We start from the raw sequence: 21,215 nt of genomic DNA on the forward strand, positions 1-21,215 counted from the left end.
TTGGAAGAGAGACATATATTCAGATCACAAAGATTTAAAATGGAGACAATAACATTTGCTAAGCATTTATGGCAGGCCCCATTCCAAATGCATCACATACCTTAACTAATTTAATCTTCAAATCCCAGAGAAAAGAAAACAAAGGCTCAGACACTGTAGGCTCAGTGTCACACAGCCAGTTTGAGGCAGAGTCAGCCAGTTCTGGTGTGGCTTAACTCTTAATCCTTTGTTTTTCCCATCGTAATAAACTGCCATGAGCCGTGGCTGGAGTCATATAAATGCGCACATCTCAGGAAACAACATTACCTGAATTTTCTCTTGCATCAGATGCTTCTCCAGTCTCAGTTGAGACTCCTGGTTCTAAATTATTGCAGTAAGGCCTTAGGATAAAATTTCCCGAAGCATGGTCCTTGGTCCCCTGGGTTGAGAACCACTCTGCCCTACTCCCCTTCCATGTACAGCAGGCCACAGAATAGGACTGTCTAGCTTGTGCACTGCACAAAGGCACACAACTAAGAGGACAAGAAAGGGCTAAATTCCAGCCTGTCTTGATTCTGAGAGACCATAGGGCTATGTCTTCTTACAAAGAAGGGGCATCTTTTTTTTTTCAATTTCTACAAAGGCACCATATGGGTGAGAAGTGGTCCTGTCCTTCAGGTGAAGCTGCATAAACTCCTGGGCTCTAGAGGAGTTACAGGTGATGACTTAGCTAAGTTAATCATCACATTCCATCCTCCTCACTACCTTAATCGGTTGGAGAATGAGTACATAACTCATGTAGGGCCTTTCCTGGCCAATGGGGCTTAACTTGGAGGCTCCTGTTTAAGGGTTTTGGATCTCTTTCCTGGTAGAGGTGAGGCTGGACCTGCTTCAGCCACCTTGCATTAGATGGGGCCAGATAATGAAGCCAATCCCCAGCAAAAAATGGCCACAAAATAGAGAAAACTCCCATATGGTAACTTTGTTGAGCTGTTGGTCAAGTTATACCTGAAGCTAAAATATACTTATGGACTGTGGAGTGACATAAACCCATACATTTTTTTTAATGCTGAAACAGTCTGGCAGTCAGTTGTGACCAAAGGAGCAGGGGAAGCATAGCACCTATTCCATACACACTCCAACACATCCCTGCTCCCTGTGCCCCTTCCTGGCTTTATGTTTTCACCACAGCTCTTGTCATCCTCTCATACTATGTCCTTTACTTAGTTTGTTGTTGGTGTACATCCACTCCCCATCCCTGATGAAATGAATACTCTATGATTGCAAGGAATTTTATCTGTTTTGCTCACTGATGGATTCTCAGCTTCTAAAATGAGTTCTTGGCGCACAGCATGCATTCAATAAAGATATGTTAAATGATATATCCACTCAGTGAATTATTGAGGATTATTAAAATTTTACATACGTAAATGAAAATCATGACAGTTCTAGAATTAACTCTGTACTATCCCAGCCTTCCAATAAGATGGGTGACTACTTATCCATGCCTTTCCCAGCGTATGTGCACATGCAGACTGTCAGCATTTCAGCAATTGCAGGGAGGGAGCCTTGTTATTATTACACCGCCAAGATGGTCTTAAGTTGGTGATGCTTTTCAGTTGGAACTATTTTTAAATATATTGTAAATATTTTTATATATTGTAAATATTTATAGAATGACGACTTTATTTTGTCTCAGTAGATTTGCTACCTGTAATTTTTTTGATTTTTATTTTGTTCATCTCTACTTCTTTGCTATCATGAGGTGTTTTTCCTCTTGAAAAAGCAAATAAATTAGGAGAGGGAGGTGGGCCATCATGTTTTTTTTTAACTTTCATATGTGCCATAGTCAGAAAAAACTGAGAGCTTCTACCTTTCTGAGATATTCTCAGCCACGTTTCCTTTGCATTTTTTTTTCTGTTCCTACAGGTAATACTACAGAGTCTTGCTCAGTCTCCCAGGCTGGAGTGCAGTGGTGAGATCTCGGCTCACTGCAAGCTCCGCCTCCCGGGTTCACGCCATTCTCCTGCCTCAGCCTCCTGAGTAGCTGGGACTACAGGTGCCCGCCACTACACCTGGCTAATTTTTTTGTATTTTCAGTAGAGACGGGGTTTCACCGTGTTAGCCAGGATGGTCTCCATCTCCTGACCTCGTGATCTGCCCGCCTCGGCCTCCCAAAGTGCTGGGATTACAGGCGTGAGCCACCCCAATTTATCTTTTATCTCTATAATGCAGTCTGATAATTTTGTTTGTTTCTCTGACAGTGACTTGCCCAGAACCCTCTAGGGAGTTGGTGGTTGCAGTTTTGCTGAAGCTAACTATATGCTTTGAAAGAATGAGCCTTTTCCATTTGCCTGTCACTTTGTCTGAAATATCACTATTAGAAGATTTATCTTTTGGGTTATCCAGCATTTTTATACTTGAGAGGAGCAATACATTCTTCCTGGTGTTTTCCTCTTTGACAACCAAAAGAATGACAAGGGTGTGATGGAGGAAGGAAGAAGAAAGGAAGGCAGAGTAGAAGCAGAACTGGTTAGGGCCGAGGCTCCATGACTTCCCTTTCCCCTTTCATTTTACTCTTCTTTCAGCCAGCTCAATAGCTGCTAAGATGAGAGGGAGTGTTCTCAGACTAGGGAATAAGACTGAGTGTGTTTGCTGGTTGGCAGCACATCATGGATGAAGCAAGTGGCGATCTACACTGCCTGAACTGCACGGCCAACCCACATGGCCTCTCCTGTCTGGTGGCATTTCCCTTTAAGGAATGCGAATGTGATCATACCACAGCCATACGCTATAATCATTGAGTCCATATTTGCTTCTTTTTACATGACCATGCAGATTCGTGACCTAGGGACTCATATATCTGTTTGCAGGCAAAATCACCTCCTCATTATTGAAGTAACCACCGCATAAGCCATTGCAAACCTCACAGGGCAAAGAGAGTCACACAAGGCCACACAGGTTGCCAGTGGCAGTGGGGGAGATGAGTGTCCAGGGTCCAGGTCAGCTTCACCATACCTGCTGTGACTGTCATCCCCCTCATAAGCTGAGAAGCACTCACAACTAAATAGCACCTACTCGCCCAACCCTGCTCAGAAGTTGGCAGGCATGTCACTTGCATCTCTCCTCTCCTTGAACCAGTGCTGTTGCTGGGGTGGAGGAGGCAGAGACTCAGATGAAGGATACGAAGAAGCACTTGGGTGTATTTCTTGGTCTTATTTCACTTTTCCACATTCACCATTACTGAACTGGAACACAGCAACCTCTTATGTACACAATGGTTTATTAAAGGAATGTATGGCCCACATCAGCCTAGCAAGGATTCTACTGGTAAACCTTCCCATGGCCAAAGGAAAAACAAGCAGGAGTTGAGTGGCTGGGGTGGGGTGCAGGCAATGGAGAGAGGGCAGAGGGGCGTAGAAGCTGAAGGGGGCTAGAGGCTTATTCCTGAGTTTCTTCATTCTGTCTTCAAATCTTTACTTCTTATGGCCAAAGACCCAGCTGTTTCATAGGCTGGAGATGCACTCTTCTAGACTGCTCAGGACAGCCAGAGAGAGGGGAGGAGGGAAGAAGGATACTGTGAAAAGGGATGGCGGGGCAAATATTTAGAGCTAGAAGCCACTACTGGGCCAATGCTAAAATTTCTGTCTCTAAGCCTAAAAAAGCCAGTGCAGTAGGGGCCTTATTGCTCTTAGTTTGCTAGGTTTCCCCTCTGAAATAATGAGCAGATTTAGCCAGGCTAGCAGAAAGGAAGAGGACGGGGCTGTGTAGGAGTTAGCAGAATCATGATTCTTGCTCTATGGTCGGTACTTGCACAGGAAGTGTTGGCGCTTGTTGCATTCGTTGCTGCTCCAAGTTAAAAAGTCTGCAAGAAAATAAACAGACATTTAAATCCATTCAGTCCTATACTGAGCTTGCCAGAGTTATCTGGGTGTTTTTCTTGGAATCGTAGATAAGGCGATATGATTTATGTGTCAACTTAGCTAGACTATGATGTACAGTTGTTTGATTGCTGTGAAGGTGTTTTTTAGATGTGATTAATGTTTAACAATCAGTAGACTTTGAGTAAAGCAGATGACCCTCCATCATGTGGGTGGGCCTCCTCTAATCAATTGAAAGCCTTAAGAGAAAAGACCTGTCTCTCAAAGAGGAAGAAATTCTGCCTCCAGACCGTCTTTGGACTCAAGACAACAACATTAAGTCCTGCAAGAATTTCCAGCCTGCTGGCCTGTCCTGCGGTTTTGAGACTTGACAGCCCCCACAATTGCATGAGCCAATTCCTCAAAGTAAATCTCTGTCTCTCTATATATACATCCAACTACTTCTGTTTCCCTAGAGAACCGTAATACAGATACTAACTTTCCCAATGAAAGAAAAACACTTTAAATGTCACACACCATGGCAAAATCTCCACTCCAGCACTGCTTTTGAGGAAAGGCAGGGGTTGACATGAATCAACTGAGAATGAGGGGCTCTTGTGTTGAGACAGGATGCAGTGAGGATCTGAGGGTGGCCTGTCCTCAAGCCCACAGCTGAGGATCTAAGAAGCTCCTGTTCAAAGTTCAAAGAACTGAAAGCTGCTAAAGCCACTCACATCCCAACAGGCCACCTGCTTATGAAAAAGGAGAGAGCCCAAGGCAGAGGTGGCCTTTTGAAGGACAGAAGTATTTTTGAGGTGAGATCCAGCTATTTCCCTCCCAGAAGCCAAGCTCCACAGCATCACTTGTCTTCCATGGGTATCTGCAGCAGATCAAGGAGTTGTTCCCTGGCTAGGTGTCTGCTTGGGCCCTGACCTGCAGATCTGGCCCTGTTCCCAGTGCGTGTGGGTGGGTGAGAGCCCTGGGGAGAGGAGGGGGTGAGGTGTGCCCCTCCCACTCCTAGTTCTCAGGAGCCACAGAGGATGGGGCCTGCCCATGCCTGCCTCCATAATGCTCAGCACAGGGACCACAGAGTATAAATGAAACAGGGCCTGCAAGCTTGTGGGTACTTTCACAGTGTGGGGCAAAGAGAATACGGCACAAGGCCATGGGCCAGGCTTGAGACTGACTCTCTCATCAGTGGGTCCTTTTGAGGTTGCTGCCCATTGAGCCTGTGGATAAGCTAGAATAGCAGCTTCAAACAATCAAGCACAGCACAGCTCACTACAGGCACTAAGCTAGAGAGGTCTGCTTTTCCCACCTCATCGGAGGCAGAGTTCAGGGAAGAGTGAGTGAGAGACCTTACTTTCCCTTTTCTCCAGGCCACGGAGCCATGAGCCTAGCTTGCACGTGATAAGCATGCCACATGTATTCAGATGATTAGGGCGATTATTTCCTCCTTTTTATAAAGACGCATTTGAGGCACAGAGAAGTCAGAGATCTGCACAGGGTCACACAGCTCAGCTAGAAGGAGCTGGAATTCTACCCTGGGCATTCAGAATGCAGAACCCATGCTCTTGACCTCAATGTATACTGAATATGAAATTTCTTTTCCAACTGCAAAACCCAAGTTATCATTATTAAATGTCTCAAAGTGGACCATCAGGAAACATTGCAAGCTTCAATCTTCTGGAGTCACAAAACACATTTTGATGTAAAGGGGAGAGTCAGAAAGGGTGAGAGAGGGACACACACAGTAAAACGCTCTGGGATTCTTTCTAAAGAGTTATAAAAAAGGAACAGCCCTGTCACAAAGAGAGAACAAGAATGTGTGTGTGGCTGCATATTGGGGCATTGATATTATACATTTTGAATTTAAAAAAAAATTAGAAAGTGAGTGGGGAGCAAAATCCATTGTACTGATGTGGCTGAGGGGGATGTGCTTTTAAATTCTACCTTCCACCAGTTTTTCTCAAATCCTTGCTTCATTCCTTGTGCTTTTCTGCCTTGAGAGCCTGTGTTCTGACAGCCACGAGCTGGGTGAGTAACCATGGGAAAGGAAAGGAACCGAAAGACGTGCTGTTCTCAGACAGCTTCAGGCTTCTGGTTGCCATCCACACAACAGAGGCAACTTCGCTACTGAATTTTGCTGATGTGATCATAGACTCACAGGAAAAGGACTTTTGTTTGAGAACTTTGTCCAGTGGGAATGTCAGAATCTGGGGAATGTGAGGGACTTAGGGAGGCATCTGGCCTACTGCTCCCAAAGCGGGTCTGTCCTCCAGCCCCAGAGATTCTGATGCTGCAGGTCTGAAAAGCGAATCTCTGATGTTGGTATTTTTACAGTGTTCCTCATTTGATTCTTTTGTGCCACGGAGCCTCGCTTCTAACACTTTTAATGCGTCAACTGCAATAACAACTACAATGTCCACCTTTTGCTTGGTTAACTCCGGTTATAAGGTTTCTCACTACTTCCTGGGGTAGCTCATTATGTGTTTGAGCAATGCTAACTGTTTAAAATTTTTTCCTTGATTAGAGTAAAAATCCACTTGTTGGTAGCCTCTACCTATTGGTTTTGGTTGTGTTCTTTCCATCTGAGCTGACTTCTGCCTTGAACAGCAGCAGCTGTGCTCTCACTGGTCTGTGAAAATCCCCTCTATGGCTGTTTATCTCTGAGGGCTTTCCTCAGAGTGTGTCTTCTCATGCCTGCCCTTCGCCTCGTGCTGTTAGAAAGTTTTCTCACTCTCTCTTTCCTTCTTATAAGTTTATTCCTCTGACAACAGTAAAGTGCCCCCATGTCCAGCTAGGGGTGACCGAGTCCCTCCCTATCCCAGCCCAATAGCTGAGACCTCAGCCCAGGCCTGCCCCAGGCTGACTTCTTGGCTGGCAGGGGGTCCTGGTGTCACTATGATGGCCTGTTAGACCTACTGGGATATTCTCAAGTATACGACCTTTGGCATTGAGTATTCTTTAATATTCTGTGATCTTGTATAGCTGAAGTTTTCTACACGGCTTATTAATCATGGTTCTCACCAGGGGGTGAATTTGCCCCCTACAGGAAACACTTGGCTATGCCTGGAGACATTTTTGATTGTCATGACCTGGGAGGAGGAGTGCTACTGGTACCTACTGATTAGAGACTAGGGATGCTGCTCAACCTCCTGCAATGTACAGGATAGCCCCCACAACCAAGAAGTATCCAGCCCAAGATGTCACAAGCATGAATGCTGAAAAGTCTAAATCATGAGCATAAAGACAAAGAATGAAAGCAGGCCAGGGAAAGGAGAAGGCTCACGCGAGTGTGTGAAGCCTACGCTGAGCTTCAGGCCACCACATTCTGGGGACAGGATTCAGGGAAACAGACAGGAGGGAAGAACTCAGGCAAAGACCGGCTTTCCAGGGCTCATGGCAAACCCTTATTTTAAAGAAGTCAGAAGAGATTTATCTGTTTTCACCACATATATTTACTCCCTGTGGTCTGGGTTTCCCAAAATGGGATATATATCCCCCTCATGGTATAGAATGTGATTTTAAAAGTGTATTTCAGAAAAAAAGAATGGATTTAAAGAAAATATTGAGTAAATAACAGAACAGCTGGTACATTGATATGACAAAGACTGTAAAGTGATCACAAAGGACTGAAGTTTGGTAACCAATGTCTGTGGCAAGGCCACTGCCCTGCTGGAGAAAAGAGTTGCTGGTGTGGAATGAGGAGTGCAGGGCTGCCCCGTGCCTATTTTTGCGCTTATTAGGTAAAGGGAAGAGTCTGCGCATTGGGAAGTGGTGAGGGGTGGTGCATTAGAACTCACTGTTATTGGAGCTCATCTCAGCACAGTGCTTGTTCCCACCCATGGACTTGCCAGACCAGGATCTGTACAGATACATGGCCCCATCAATCCACTGCCACTGCTGCCTCTGCAACAACAGGAGATGGAGAAGTGTACAGCTCAGCAACCCACCTGCCACAGCCAAGGAAGTCCCCTCAGTCCCCTTTAAAACATGGTTTTCATTGCAAACATTGGGAAACTACAGAAATGCTTAAAGAAGGGAAAAGAGAAAGTCATTCCACTCAACCACTAATAGGAAAACATTACCAATATTACCGCAAAAAATAGAAATAGATGTAAATATTTACTCCATCTGAATGACAGGATTCTGATTGATAGCAATGTGAATACGTAAACGTAAAATTTCTGATAGTCAAGTAAATGACATTAAAAAAATAATTGTATAAAATATTTGTAACAACTATGGTAAAGGACTATCTGTTTTTCTGTAACATAATATTCAAAAAGAGAAAAAGCCATAAGATGTTTATAGACAAATACTAAAGTATGAACACATACATATTCATGAAAGAGGGTGAACGAATGTGTGGTATCTTTGGCAGTTTTATTAAAAAGCAGGAAGTATGGGGCTTCCCGCTTTATATTCCCTGTGTTTGTCTGAGTCAACTAAAGAAGCCCCGCCAAGAATCTGTGAACTGAAGACCCCACACCTAGACCTCACCAACCAGCTGTTCCTTACAAAGACCGCTCATGTCATTTCTTACAAGAGGTATTGATGAAAAGAACAGGAAGTTACAGTGAAAAACATCAAGGATAACATAAAAAAAATTACAGCATCTAAAAAAAAGGCTAGCTGAAAGTTTTCAATTTTAACTCAAGATCCAATGGAGATTTGATTAATCTGTCTCATAATAGGCCTGTGTGTACACACACACACACACACAGACAAACTTTTTAAGGCTCTAGAAAGCTGGTAATTTTGTGTTCTGCCATTCAGGAGGGCCTTAATTAGACAAAGATCTATACAATGGAGTCATTTAAATCATATCCTCCACCAAGGGCCAGAACTGGGCCCCTGACCTTGAGGCTTTGGTCTCCGTCAGCTGGAGGCACATCTGGAGAAGATCCACCCGCTGTGTCCTTGTTATAGGCTGGGAGGCCATTCCCCAAAAAGAGGATGCCAGCCTGGCTTTCCCAAGAGGGCCTTTGTAGCCAAGTCTGAGGTTACCTTCTGTGGGTCATGCAGGCCAATCCATACGGGCTGGCTTCTCTGATAGCCACCTATGTACTCTGCTATGGTGCTGGCTTCCTTTAAACTCAGGATAGATGTCAGGTGGGCTCCGTTTCCGTAAGACTGACACTCGAGCTATGTACAAGGAGAGGTCCTGTTAATGATGCCTGCATGTTTAAAGCACAGCCCTCTCCTCAGAACGCTAGCGTGCCAAGAAGGAGGGACTCACGCAGCCCCCACTTCCTCCACACATCGTGCTCTAAACCCCGCAGAAGGCTTCCTGCCACCCTGGGAAAAAAACACAACTGCTGCAGCATTGGGTCTCAGAAAAAGAGGCAGTACAAGGCCAGGGCAAGAGATTTAGGGTCTGAGGACGTGCCCGGGGTCCTGGTCTTGCCTCTCAGTGGTGTATGTGACCTTGACAAGTCACTTCACCTCTCTGACGCTCAGTTTCTTCATCTGTAAAATAATTACTGCTACCTAGGACCTGTCATGAGGCCTATTGTATTACAGTACTGCATTTCAACAGATCTAAGGAACTGCTGATTGTAAAATGTGCCATTATTTTGTGTCCCACGAAGAAAGAAAATAAAATCACTGTCAATGAATCTATGATACACTGTGACACAGAGTGTTTGTAGCACACACCTGATTTTAGAGGTGTCGGTATGTGAACACAATGTGCATCGGAGAACAGACATTACGGCAGTGCTGTTTGCGGGACACCTCCAATACACTGGGCACCTCACCATTCAGTCCTAACAGCAACCTAAGGAGGTGGGGCCCACCTTTAGTTTATGGATGGGGAGACAGAGGATCAGGAATGGGCAACTGGACACAGGAAGAGAGCCCAGCTCTCCCTAATTCCTAAGCCTATATTGTGTTTATTTCAAATTATTATTACCCTATGTTACATAAGAATAACACACTGTAAATTGTAAACAGTGGTCTGTAACTTATTTTGACTTGCTAGTGAATGGGTGTGGATCAATTGCCTAAACATGTGAGGTGATCCTCTAGAGGAGAGGAGACTACTCCCCGTGCTGGTGTAGAATTCCTGCCGATTGGAGTTGAATATGCCCACCCCTTTGTCTTTCCTCAACAGTAACCATGCCGCCAAATCTGGTTGGATTTGGGGGTTTCCTGGGCACTAGAGGCAGATATGTAACTATCTGCTTTGCTGCAACTTTTAAAACTTTCAGCTCTAATCCCAAATCTGTTTTACTCCTGTGTGTCTGCAAATCGATCCCTAACTTTTCCTTCTTCCTTTGCAAAAGTGCTGTCTTCTTTCATATCCAAGGCCATGCAATCTGACTTTTTCTTGTGGGCAAATAAATGGTAATCACTCACTGTTTTAAGGATTGTATGATACACATGACATGATAAATTCTTATTCTGTAACCAGAAATCTATTGTTCAATTAAACAAGGCAAATGTTTGTATATATATGGGTGTGTGTATATAAACTTTATTTTATTCTCTTCTGGGGTTGTGTTACATGACAAGAAATTGAATTAATTCAATAAAATTTTAGTTTGGGTTGCTTAGGTTTTTACTGCTCCCATTCTTGCTTTTACTAATTTACCCAAGATTAGATGTGATTACTATTTAATAATAATTTAGTCCTCACACTTACAAACCATTTACAATACCAGCATGTTTCTATCACTGTAATTCTATTTAATTCTCAGGCCCATGAGGCATGCCAGCCAGATGACCAGACAGCATTTATTGAGTGCCCACTGTATACCAGCCACAAAAGATCCTGTGTCAGAAGGGGAAACAGGCCTGGAGGCTTGGAGTATGTACGTGATAGCCTCCCTCCAGTCCACACAACTGGTACTGCTGGAGCTGTAACTAGAACTCAGGCCTCTGCCTCTCAAGCTCAAGGTGGGATGTCCATGTGCTTCTCACGTTGCCTCCATCAGCTTCCAGGGCTCTCAAGAGCCAAGGGCAGTAGCGACACTGGCAAGGAATCAGGGAGCCGCACAGCTCTTGTTGGGTTTGAGGGGTCCTCTTTGGCTTCGCTGTCCTTGCACCCTCTCTGCACCCTGGTCCTGTTAGCTTTGTTAAGGTTCAGTGTCAATCCTGTGGGCTGTTCTTTCTTGAGACCCTGAATTGGCATCTACCATGTGCCATAGGCTTTATGCGAGTTGTTTTAATGAATCCTCCTGACAAGTCCATGAGGTAAAAAGTATTATCCCACTTTCCAGTAGGGAAACAGGTAAAGGGAGGTACCTAGGGAGTGGCAGAGTAGTGATGTAAACTCAGGTCTCTATTACTTCTCAGTTCCCAGACATCTTCCTCTTTGTTCCCTTTGTTTTCACAGAGAAAGTCTATTCCTCTCCACGAGCTCATTTTCTTTCTGGGGGCAGAGTCTGGGAAACCCTTTCTTCACTCTGTTTCTCTCCCCTTTTCTTTTTTCTTTTTTTTTTTTTTTGAGACGGAGTCTTGCTCTGTCACTCAGGATGGAGTGCAGTGGCGCAATCTCTGCTCACTGCAAGCTCCGCCTCCCGGGTTCATGCCATTCTCCTGCCTTAGCCTCTCCGAGTAGCTGGGACTACAGGCGCCCGCCACCACGCCCGGCTAATTTTTTGTATTTTTAGTAGAGACGGGGTTTCACCGTGGTCTTGATCTCCTGACCTCGTGATCCGCCCGCCTCGGCCTCCCAAAGTGCTGGGATTTCAAGCGTGAGCCACCGCGCCCGGCTTCTCTCCCCTTTTCATACAATTATTCAGGACTCAGCTCAGACATTGCTGGGGTTGCTATGTCAGTTACTCTCAGTGTAAACTTGGGAAAGTCATTTATACTCATGCTGTATTGAAATGTTCTGTTTAAATGTCGCAATCCTGCATTAATCCTGAGCTTTCTAAGGCCAGAGAATACGTTCATAGCCTCAGTAGCTGGCATGTGGTAGGTGCTTCATTCTTGTTTTTTTTTTTGTTTGTTTGATTTTCTGTTTTTCATTGTCTAGTTTTATACAGGGATTCTAAGACCGCATGGGCCCAGATCATGTCAAATGTACCTATATGGCTCCCCCAATTAATCACAATTCAGCAGCATCCACTCCCCAGATGTGGCTGAGATAACTTACTTTGACTGTCTATTTGGTTATCTCTCAGACGAAGCTTCAATGAAATAAAATGGACACGTTTGTGGACTGTGTAGAGCAGCGGAAAAGTTTCCACATTTTCTTGGACTGCTTCACCTTCTGTCAGTGGCTCCAAGATGTCTGCTGCAGGCGTGTCTACACACCACTCTTTCTGGTAAATCTCGTACAGGAACTCCATTATCCTTTCTGTGAATTCCTCATCTTCTCTTCCTGCTTTGATTGATGTATTTCTGTCTCCTTTACAGACAGTGAGCTTGCTGAGGGTAGGGGCTATTTTCTATGTATCCGTATGTGCTTGTAGCCCATCTAGAGTCTGGCATACAGCACCTGCTTCAGCAATGCTTACAGAATTGAATGAGCTGAACACACAACTCTCTTCTCTCCATCTCACCAGCCAAAGGGGCTTCTCTTCATAGTGCCCAGGAAGGACACTTGATCCTGAATCAAATGAGATCTGGGGCTATGGCTGGTCCTTTGCTCTAGAAAGGCCAGGCCAAGCAGGCTGCAAATTTCTTACCTCAGCATCAGACCAGTTCCTCAGCTTCCTGAAGTAACCATAGCAATTGGACTTGTGGTAAAACCATCCAGGGGCACAGCTGGGTCTCATGATGATATCTGCACATAAACAAAAGGCAATTGCACGCTATGATAGCAAAAACAATCAATTCCCAGACATGATACAGTTTGCAATCAGGAACCCCTTGAATGAAGAGAGTCTCTTCATGAAGATTCCTGCTACACTGCCAAAAATGTATACACCTTACCCTTATTCTGGCTTTTCCCAAAGGGACCTATGACCTTTTACCAGTGTGACTGTGTTTCTGCGATTACTGGACACTGCCTCTGAGCAGACACTAATTCCAAGAAAATGTCACTGCAGTCCACTAGTCAGAGTAGGGGTTATGGAAGTCAGGTGATCAATGGAGTTTCAGCCTGATCTGCCTCACAGTGGGTCCAGTGAGTCCAGTGGGTCCCCTGAACCCATGCTGTGGTTATCTCCCCAGTTCTGGAATGCATAATTGGAATATACATACATACATAATTGGACTAGATAGACACTCATAATTGGAATAGATTCTCAGCAGCTGGCAGAATCTTGTGTTAGCAGTGAAGGTCAAACAACTATAATTTAAGGCATCACAAGAGTGGATGAGGGACACAAATTGGTAGTTTGGGGCATTCCAAGGAGGGAGAAGTCACTTTGGCCTGGGAGACAAGGGACGGGTTACATGGCAACTTGACTGGAACTTGAGCATAGGTGGGCTATGTGTCAGTACTAGGGGAGGGAACATTTTAGGCAAAGGAGGCAGGAATGTGAGGGTATGCATAGAAACAGCAAGCACTTAAGTCTGCCTTAAGTACAGGGTGTCTGTCAGGCAACCATGGCAGAAATAGGAAAGAGCCAGGGCCTAGAAGCAAAGGAATCCATGATTCAGGGAGGCACATGCTTTTCCTGCTAGTCCATTGGTGAATGTGCCATGTCACTGAATCTGAAGGTTTATAAAGAGGGGGAGATGGCTGGATGTACAAAGGCACCAGGTGATCAAGGGGATGTCAAGCTAGCAAGTGTAGGCTTTGTGACTATGTGGCTATCTTCTGACACCATGGTGGGTGCAAAAGTATTTCCTTCCATAAGGGAGGTCCACAGACTGCAGCTGTCATAACAGCATTTTCTCTCTCCTCATTCAAATGATACCACTGTCGCTTGTTTGCCCCACTCTTCTGTTTTATTTCAGCCCCTGACTATACATCTCCCAGGGCTCCCCATTGCTTTCAGATGAGCTCTCTTCTCATCTAGCATGTAAGAGATTTTATAACCTGGTTGTAAGCCCCTATCCAGCCACATCCTTCTATGCCACAGTCCCAGCTCCGTCTTGGAACGTGAATGCTCAGTGTAGCTTTAGATCCTTTGTATGTGCTATTCCTTGTACCCATGAATAATGAATAATGACGAACCTAGCTAAGGCAAGGCAGGAAAGGTTTCAGTGAGTATGTCAAATATACTACAAACAAACAGCAAAGATATTCATATATTTAAATGCTTCATCTTCTACTACATTCAGAAATATGAACATAATTTTATGATAAATAAAATGCAGCCTTTATGCCATTGCTGTTACTACTAGTACCACTGTCACCAGCTTTTGTAGATAAGGTGCTTGACTTTCTATCATCTCTTTGTTCTCTCCCTGTCTTTGCACTCTGTCTACATCTCGGTCTCCTTTGTCTCTGTGTTTCTGTGTGTCCCTCCTTGTCTGTGACTGTTTTCTGCTCTCATTCTTTTTTCTTCCCCTCCTCCTTCCTCACTTTTCTATCTCTCTCCCCTCCCCTTTCTGCCCCTTCACCCTGCAAGGTGCTTTCTTGATGGCAGGCACCATGTTAAGTGTTTTATCCATATTGCATTTTTATCATAATTGCTTGAGGAGGTGAGAAAACAGGTTCAGGGTGGTCATCTGCCCATGGTCACACAGTGAGATGGAAAAGCTGCTTTGCAGATCCAGTTCTTTATGATTTAAAAATCCATGTTACTGCCACCAACCCTCCCAACCTTTATAAAAATAAGAAATTCAAAACTTAGCAACAGAAATAATTAACTGGGCTGCCTTGATTATTTTGTCAGGAGGAAAAGAAATCCTTGCACTTCAAGTAAAAATCGATCTTCTTAAGAGAAGGCTGGCCATTGATTACCAGAGGGCAGATAATGACATGGGCTTGAATTTCAGAAAGGGACAGCTGCCTTCCAATGTAATACTGGTGAGACTGTTCTGACAGAGGTGGCAAAGAGGAACCCAAATCTCTGACCTTTGGCCCGAGGACAAAGACCCCTGGCATCACACCTGGTGCTCCTGGTTTGGTCTTGTGCACTCTGAAGCAACTGTCCTTGGCATTCTGTGAGCAAACATGTTAGGACAGACCCTCTACCACCATGGTCTTTGTTTCTCCCGGATCCAAGCCATGAAAGCAGAGGGCCTAGGGACACATGCAGAGGACTTGGAGGACCATGCCGGAGCCCAGACAGTCACGACTCTCTCTCTTCTCTTTCTCCGTCTCTGTTTGCGTTTCTCTGAGTGCTGCTCTCTGACCATCTCTCTGTGTTCAATTTTCTCTGTTTGTGCATCTCTGTCTTTGACTCTCTGTATATCACTCCGTTCTCTCCCTGTCTTTGTACTCTGCCTCTTTTCTCTCTGTGCCTATGTGTGTCCCTCCTTGCCTGTGACTGTCTGTTCCCTGCCTCTCATTCTTTTTCTCCCCCTCCTCCTTCCTCACTTCATTTCTCTCCCCTCCCCTCTGCCCCTCCCTCTGCAAGTTGCGGCTATGGCCGTGAGCCCCCTGGTGGAGACATTTTAGCTCCTAGATATGCAACTAATGGCTGCTCTGCTGCGCTATGGCTCTGCCTTGAGCTACCCCACTCCCATCGCCCAGGCTGGAGGGCAGCGGCGCCATCTCGGCTCACTGCAGCCTCGACTTCCCGGGCTCAGGTGATCCTCCCACCTCAGCCTCCCAAGTAGCTGGGACTACAGGCAAGCACCACTGTACCAGCCTAGTTTTTTGTACTTTTTTTTTAGTAGAGACGGAGTTTTGCCACATTGCCCAGGCTGATCTGGAACTTCTGGGCTCAAGTGATCTACCTGCCTTGGTGTCTCAAAGTTCTGGGATTACAGGAGTGAGCCACGGCACCCGGCCTTACTCCACACATTTATTGAGCATTTACTATGTACCCGATGCAGGTCCAGGCCATTTACATATATTCTAATCATCTTCATAATAACCCTGTCATTATTGTCATTATTCCCATGTTCCAGATGAAGAAACAAAGGCAGAAAGAAGTCATCATGTCCCAGCATCCTACAGCAAATAAATGATAAAGGCAAGATTTGACCCCAGACAGACAGTCTGACTCCAAGTCTTAGTCATCTTAGTAATGATACTCAAGTTACTGCTGTAAATCCTACATGGGTCAAGCACTTTCTCTGAGATTATTTTGTTTAATTGCCAGAGCCTCCCTGAGAGATAGGTGTGGATAACCATTTCCATTGTACAGAGAAGGGAACCTCATCATAGGGGCGAGTAACCTGCTGAGGTTACCCAGATGGGGAGTGTGGTGGAAACTGGGAGAGAAGCCAATGTTTCCATGGTGGCCTTAGAACCTTGACCCCACCTCACATGGTGCTAGAGCCCGTCATCTCTACACATGCAGTGCCAAGAGGTTTCAGCTTCTAGCATCTTGCCTGGACTACTCTAATACTCCCTTACTTATTACGTGCATGACTTTAGGAACATGATTTAATCTCTTGTAGCTTTACTTTTCTTGTCTGTACAGTGGCATCAACAATATATGCCTTCTTCACACAGTTGTTGGGAAGATTAATGAAGATAATTCACGTACAGTGATTAGCACAGAGCCTAGTGTATAGGAATTGTTCAATAACCAGTAGCTCGTTAAAACCTGAAGCTATTAAAATCCATCATCATTATTATGTAATAGTTTTGAAAAGATAAGCCAGATGAAGTTTTTTAGTGTCCATAAATGATGTTGCTCTATGTCTCTCCACTCACTAAATCAAAGCCATGAATTGCTTCAGGTGAAGGGCAGGTATCAAGACAAAGAACTCACTGTGGAATCAATAAGAGTTTAATATTCACTACAACGTTTCACTGAGAGAGAAAATTAATTTCTAAGTCTCCTCTATTTCTCTTAAGTACGGCAGTGCAAAGAACATTTAGGATATGTCATAAGGGAGGTTCCCCCAAGATAGTAAGAATAAGTAGAATGTCCTTCTACAGCTGGAAGGGAGATCTACCTGGAAAAGAGAAATTGAAGGACGTGTGGTGAATGTTGTGTCTGCATCTCCTCTTCAGGAGAGAAGCCAGAGAGGTTAGTGAGATCCCAGGGATGGGAAGAGGCTTGTATTACATTCCCCAGAATATAGCTTCGGCAAATTTCAAGTTTCATTAAGGAGGTCTGAAGTCAGCACAGAACAAGAGTGGCAGGGAACCACCTGGCCACATAGAAATGGCCACAGAAGGCAGCTCTGCAGGAGGGTCTCAAGAGCAGCCCCCCAGAGTCTTGCACTCTCTTGCATGGTTTCCCTTGCATGGCTGAGTTCCACAGGTCCTGAGCAGCCTGAGATAGTTCAGTGAACTGGTGTAGGGTTGAAGACAAAGAGCCGTGAAATACATATTAGGGATAACTATGACCAGGACCACAGACTGCAGCCATAGGGGCCAAAACAATGCCCAAAGAACCTTGCTTCTCTTAGTATGTCCTTCCAAACCATCCTACCCTTGGCCGAGGGCATTCCCCAGCAGTAGCAGTACTAAGTAACAGACAGCACTGGTCCCCTCTGGAAGCCCTCTTCTCAACAGAGGCAATGCTCAAGTATGGGTTCTTCACTCACTCTTACATGTCCAACACCCAGCAAGGCCACAGTCCTATGTGGACTGTGAAAGGCACTAGAAGCCCAGGCATCACGTAGTCTTACTGTGTGACGTTGGGCAAATCTCTACCCTTTTCTGGAATTCATTTTCCTTGTAAATAGAACAAAGACATTACACCAGATGAGATCACATTTCATTTCCTTCCATTTCTGGTATTCTGTGACATTTCTTCTTAGCTCACTCGTACACTGTTCCTCCCCTGCTTTCTCTATTGGTGGATTCTACAATATTGCTACCCACTTTGTTGCCATGTTACTTTGCACTTGATGTGTGATCTATAAATGTGTAAGCGCCATCTCTCTAACTAGATTGTAGGTACCTTGCAAACTGGAATCCCTAATAATGCTCAAAATGATAAACCAGTGCATAACCATTGGGGAATTCTAATTATGGCTATGGCTTATTGACAGTCTGCTAGGCAACAGATGTTTTAAACACATTATCTCTGCCCTTCACAATAAACTTGCCAAATTAACATTATAACTTACACTTAACTGATGATTTAAGTATGGGTTATAATCATATGAAATTGGGTTTTGTTGGATTCTAGAGCCCTTGAATTTTTTAGTAGCTATCTTTGTTTTTCATCTCCATGTTTGCAAACCTATTTCCTGCAGTTCCTAAATGTTTTTGTGGGCAAATGGATGGCTGTCCCACATGGGCTGGTGAACACTGGCTGTAGCTCGCTTCCAGCTACGTGATGGATACTCACCACCCAGGACTCCTGTTTTGGCCAGGCAGCTCAGCAATAGGAGCAGCCGCATGCTTCTGGAAGCCATCTTCCTCCTACCCTGAGGATGTAGCTAGTGCAAGGATCACAGAGACCTTACTAGCGCTTCTTTGAAACTCCTGGGTTCTCCTTGATCTGCAAATCTGAACACATTTGCACAGGTGAGAAGGACCCAGGAATCTAGATGCCAACTAACACATATGGAGGAAAATAATACAATATTTTCCTGGCTAAATCCAGACTTTATAATGAAGGGAATCTCAAGTTAGATGTACAGGTTAGAAAATTTTAACAGATTTTGTTCTTACCTGCAAGACCTCCTGGGCCAGTGCCAGAGATCTAACTACAGCAGGCTGAACAGTTTCATAGTCTGAATGGAGGCAATTTGTAAACCACGGAGCCCTCGCCCCTGTTAGCTTCAGGAGGGCCAGCAGAGGGCGCCCAAGGCAAGCTTCCTCAAGGATAAGGCGGATACGGGCATTCTGTTGTCAAGAAAATCCAATAGAGTGGCTCCGACATTGAATTTTTAAATATTAAAATTAAACGTGAGCACAGTGTCCAATACCCACATTTTACAGATGAGAAAGCCTGAGGTCAGTAAGTATGAAGTCATTTGTTCGTGGACACCAGCTACAAGCAGATCTGACTCCATCAGCACTCTTTCCTTTACACTTAGTTGACATCATTTTTAAAAATAAAGAACATGGCTTTATCTTTTCCCCATGAGCAGACAACACATGAGCTATTAGAAAATCAATGCAAAACTAGAAAATAAGAAGTAAATCCCATCTCCAGGAGATAAATAATTTGGTGAGTAGCCTGCAGATATCTTTCTATGCACCTCTCTCTGTGTACAATTTTATAAAAATAGGATCATATAGTCTTATAGCCTGGTTTTGTTTCTCAGAAACAGATTGATTGTAATACATTGTCTTGCACTCACATAACTTTCATGCATTTTTTATTTTTTCTTTAGTATAAATTCTCATATATAGGGTTGTGGCATCACACAACATGCACATTGTCATTTTAATACCGTTTGTTAAAATGTATGGGCTGTGACATTTACCTCATTAATAGGGCACTAAAAGGATTGGTTCCCTAAGCTCCCAGTGAATGCTTAATTTTGTCAAGTTTTTGGTTAATTTTGGTATATTAAAGAAGAACCTTAGTGTTTTAAAATATTTTATAATTACTAATGAAGTTGAACATCTTTTTATATAATGATTTGCTTTTTGTATGTGGTGAATTTTCAGTTTACAGTTTTGCACATTTTTCTATTTCATTGTTTGTGAGATCTTTTTTGTATGTTTATTTGTGAGATCTTTTTTGTATGTTTATTGCCTTTCACGTGTTACTAATAGTATTTCTCAGTTTGTATTTTTCTTACTTATTATAATTTTTGTCATTCTGAAATTTTCAAAAATACTGTTATTTTTTATGTTTTTTAAAATAATTTTTAAATTTATATCAAAAGACTGGCCATTACTGTCACGTAAGGTTAAAATATTTATCAGCGTTCTCTTCTATTTTCATCTGTCTGGGCTTTGTTTTAACATAAGTATGAAACTGAGTTCTGGATTTCCCTCCCAAATAATTCTTAAAATGAGTTAATTCATTGAATTCACATTTAATCATACTTTATGATTAAAAAATCTGAATATAAAATCTGACTCTCAAATAATAGATTCCTTAAAGAGAATAATGTAAATGATGACTTTTCTGGAAAATCGATTCTGGGGTCCATATGAACACTTTAAGGCAACGTTAACCGAGAATGAGACAAAACTTGGAGAGTGTGGATGTGACCTTCTCCACCCCTTACTTCTTTTTAAATCATTGCGTGAAACTTGCACTTTGCTAAACTTTCCTCCCAAAAGTAATAGTGTATTTTCAGTGTCCTCAACCCCCCTTAAAACGCAAACAGAATTTCTCTGTCAAGGTGACCTTCTGGGGGAAGGGAGAGGCAGCACCTTTTTTACTAATCTGTGAATAATTTTTAGTGAACTCATATTCATCGAATGCCTACATGTCATGTTCATGAGCAAGCTGCACTGGGCCGGGCATGGTGGCTCATGCCTGAAATCCCAGCACTTTGAGAGGCCGGGGCGGGTGGATCACCTGAGGTCACAAGTTCAAGACCAGCCTGGCCAACATGGCACAACCCTGTCTCTATAAAAAAATACAAAAATTAGCTGGGTGCAGTGGCAAGTGCCTGTAATTGCAGCTACTCAGGAGGCTGAGGCAGGAGAATTGCTTGAACCTGGGAGGCAGAAGTTGCAGTGAGCCAAGATTGCACCATTGCTCTCCAGCCTGGGAGACAGAGCAAGACTCCATAAAAAAAATAAATAAATAAAACAAATAAATAAATAAATAGCTGCACTGTAGATCCCATGAACGCATGTTACAAATGAAGACACTGACACTTGTGATTGAGTAACTTTTCTAAAGTTTCCCAGCTACCAGACTGCAGAGCCAAGATTTAACCCAAGAGCTTGACACCAAAGCCAATACTCTTTACAGTGAAGGAAGAAAAGAAGGTAAATAATTTACATCAAACAACACAGCAACAGAAAGCCTGACAAGCCTCACTAGAAATACAGTTTGTCATTTCTGGCCTGGCTAATAGCTGACAGAGGAAAACAGATGTTTAAAGAAAGTCCCCCAACATCAACCGCAAGGAGGATTACCTGTTTGGCAACCAAGACTCTGAGGGCCCCTGCCTTCTTCAGTGTCTCCAGTGGTCCCAGTCAAAGTTTCTGGAGCTTTTATGTCTTCTTGCCTCAGGAATTAATAATCTTTAATCATAAAGTGATAATATTATTTGAGAAAAATAATCCATCCATAAAAGTCTTATCTACAGTGAAAAAATGAATCATATGAGAGACGGCTTGAGAATGTACATAAGGTGAGCTTTGACTAGCCAGGAAAAGAACCTCTCCCTGTGTGCAAACAGAATCTTTTCTTTACATCCCGTTATTAAAGCTGACAACATCTTGTAATCTGTTATAAGCCCATCTTCCTCTCCCCTTATGTTACTTTTTCATGGCTGTCTTTTCATGCCTTGGTATTGTGGATT

General features: G+C 43.8%; 1 protein-coding gene across 2 annotated transcripts; it reads right to left on the reverse strand.

The window, feature by feature from the left end:
* Nucleotides 1–3,175: 3,175 nt before the first annotated feature.
* Nucleotides 3,176–20,878, reverse strand: REG4 (regenerating family member 4). 2 transcript variants are annotated; one of them, XM_063628045.1, is made up of 7 exons: nucleotides 20,827–20,878; nucleotides 18,445–18,618; nucleotides 18,119–18,279; nucleotides 12,485–12,582; nucleotides 8,853–8,990; nucleotides 7,646–7,751; nucleotides 3,176–3,844 (listed from the first exon to the last, which is right to left on the reverse strand). In XM_063628045.1, the coding sequence occupies exons 3-7, from the start codon at nucleotides 18,183–18,185 to the stop codon at nucleotides 3,777–3,779; spliced, it is 477 nt and encodes a 158-aa protein (XP_063484115.1). In that variant the 5' UTR covers nucleotides 18,186–18,279; nucleotides 18,445–18,618; nucleotides 20,827–20,878; the 3' UTR covers nucleotides 3,176–3,776. The 2 variants fall into 2 exon arrangements, with proteins under 2 accessions (XP_063484115.1, XP_063484114.1); XM_063628044.1 differs by lacking the exon at nucleotides 18,445–18,618.
* Between the last annotated feature and the right edge of the window lie 337 nt (nucleotides 20,879–21,215).

This window comes from Symphalangus syndactylus, chromosome 12 (assembly GCF_028878055.3).
Source record: "Symphalangus syndactylus isolate Jambi chromosome 12, NHGRI_mSymSyn1-v2.1_pri, whole genome shotgun sequence".
Lineage (NCBI taxonomy): Eukaryota > Metazoa > Chordata > Mammalia > Primates > Hylobatidae > Symphalangus > Symphalangus syndactylus.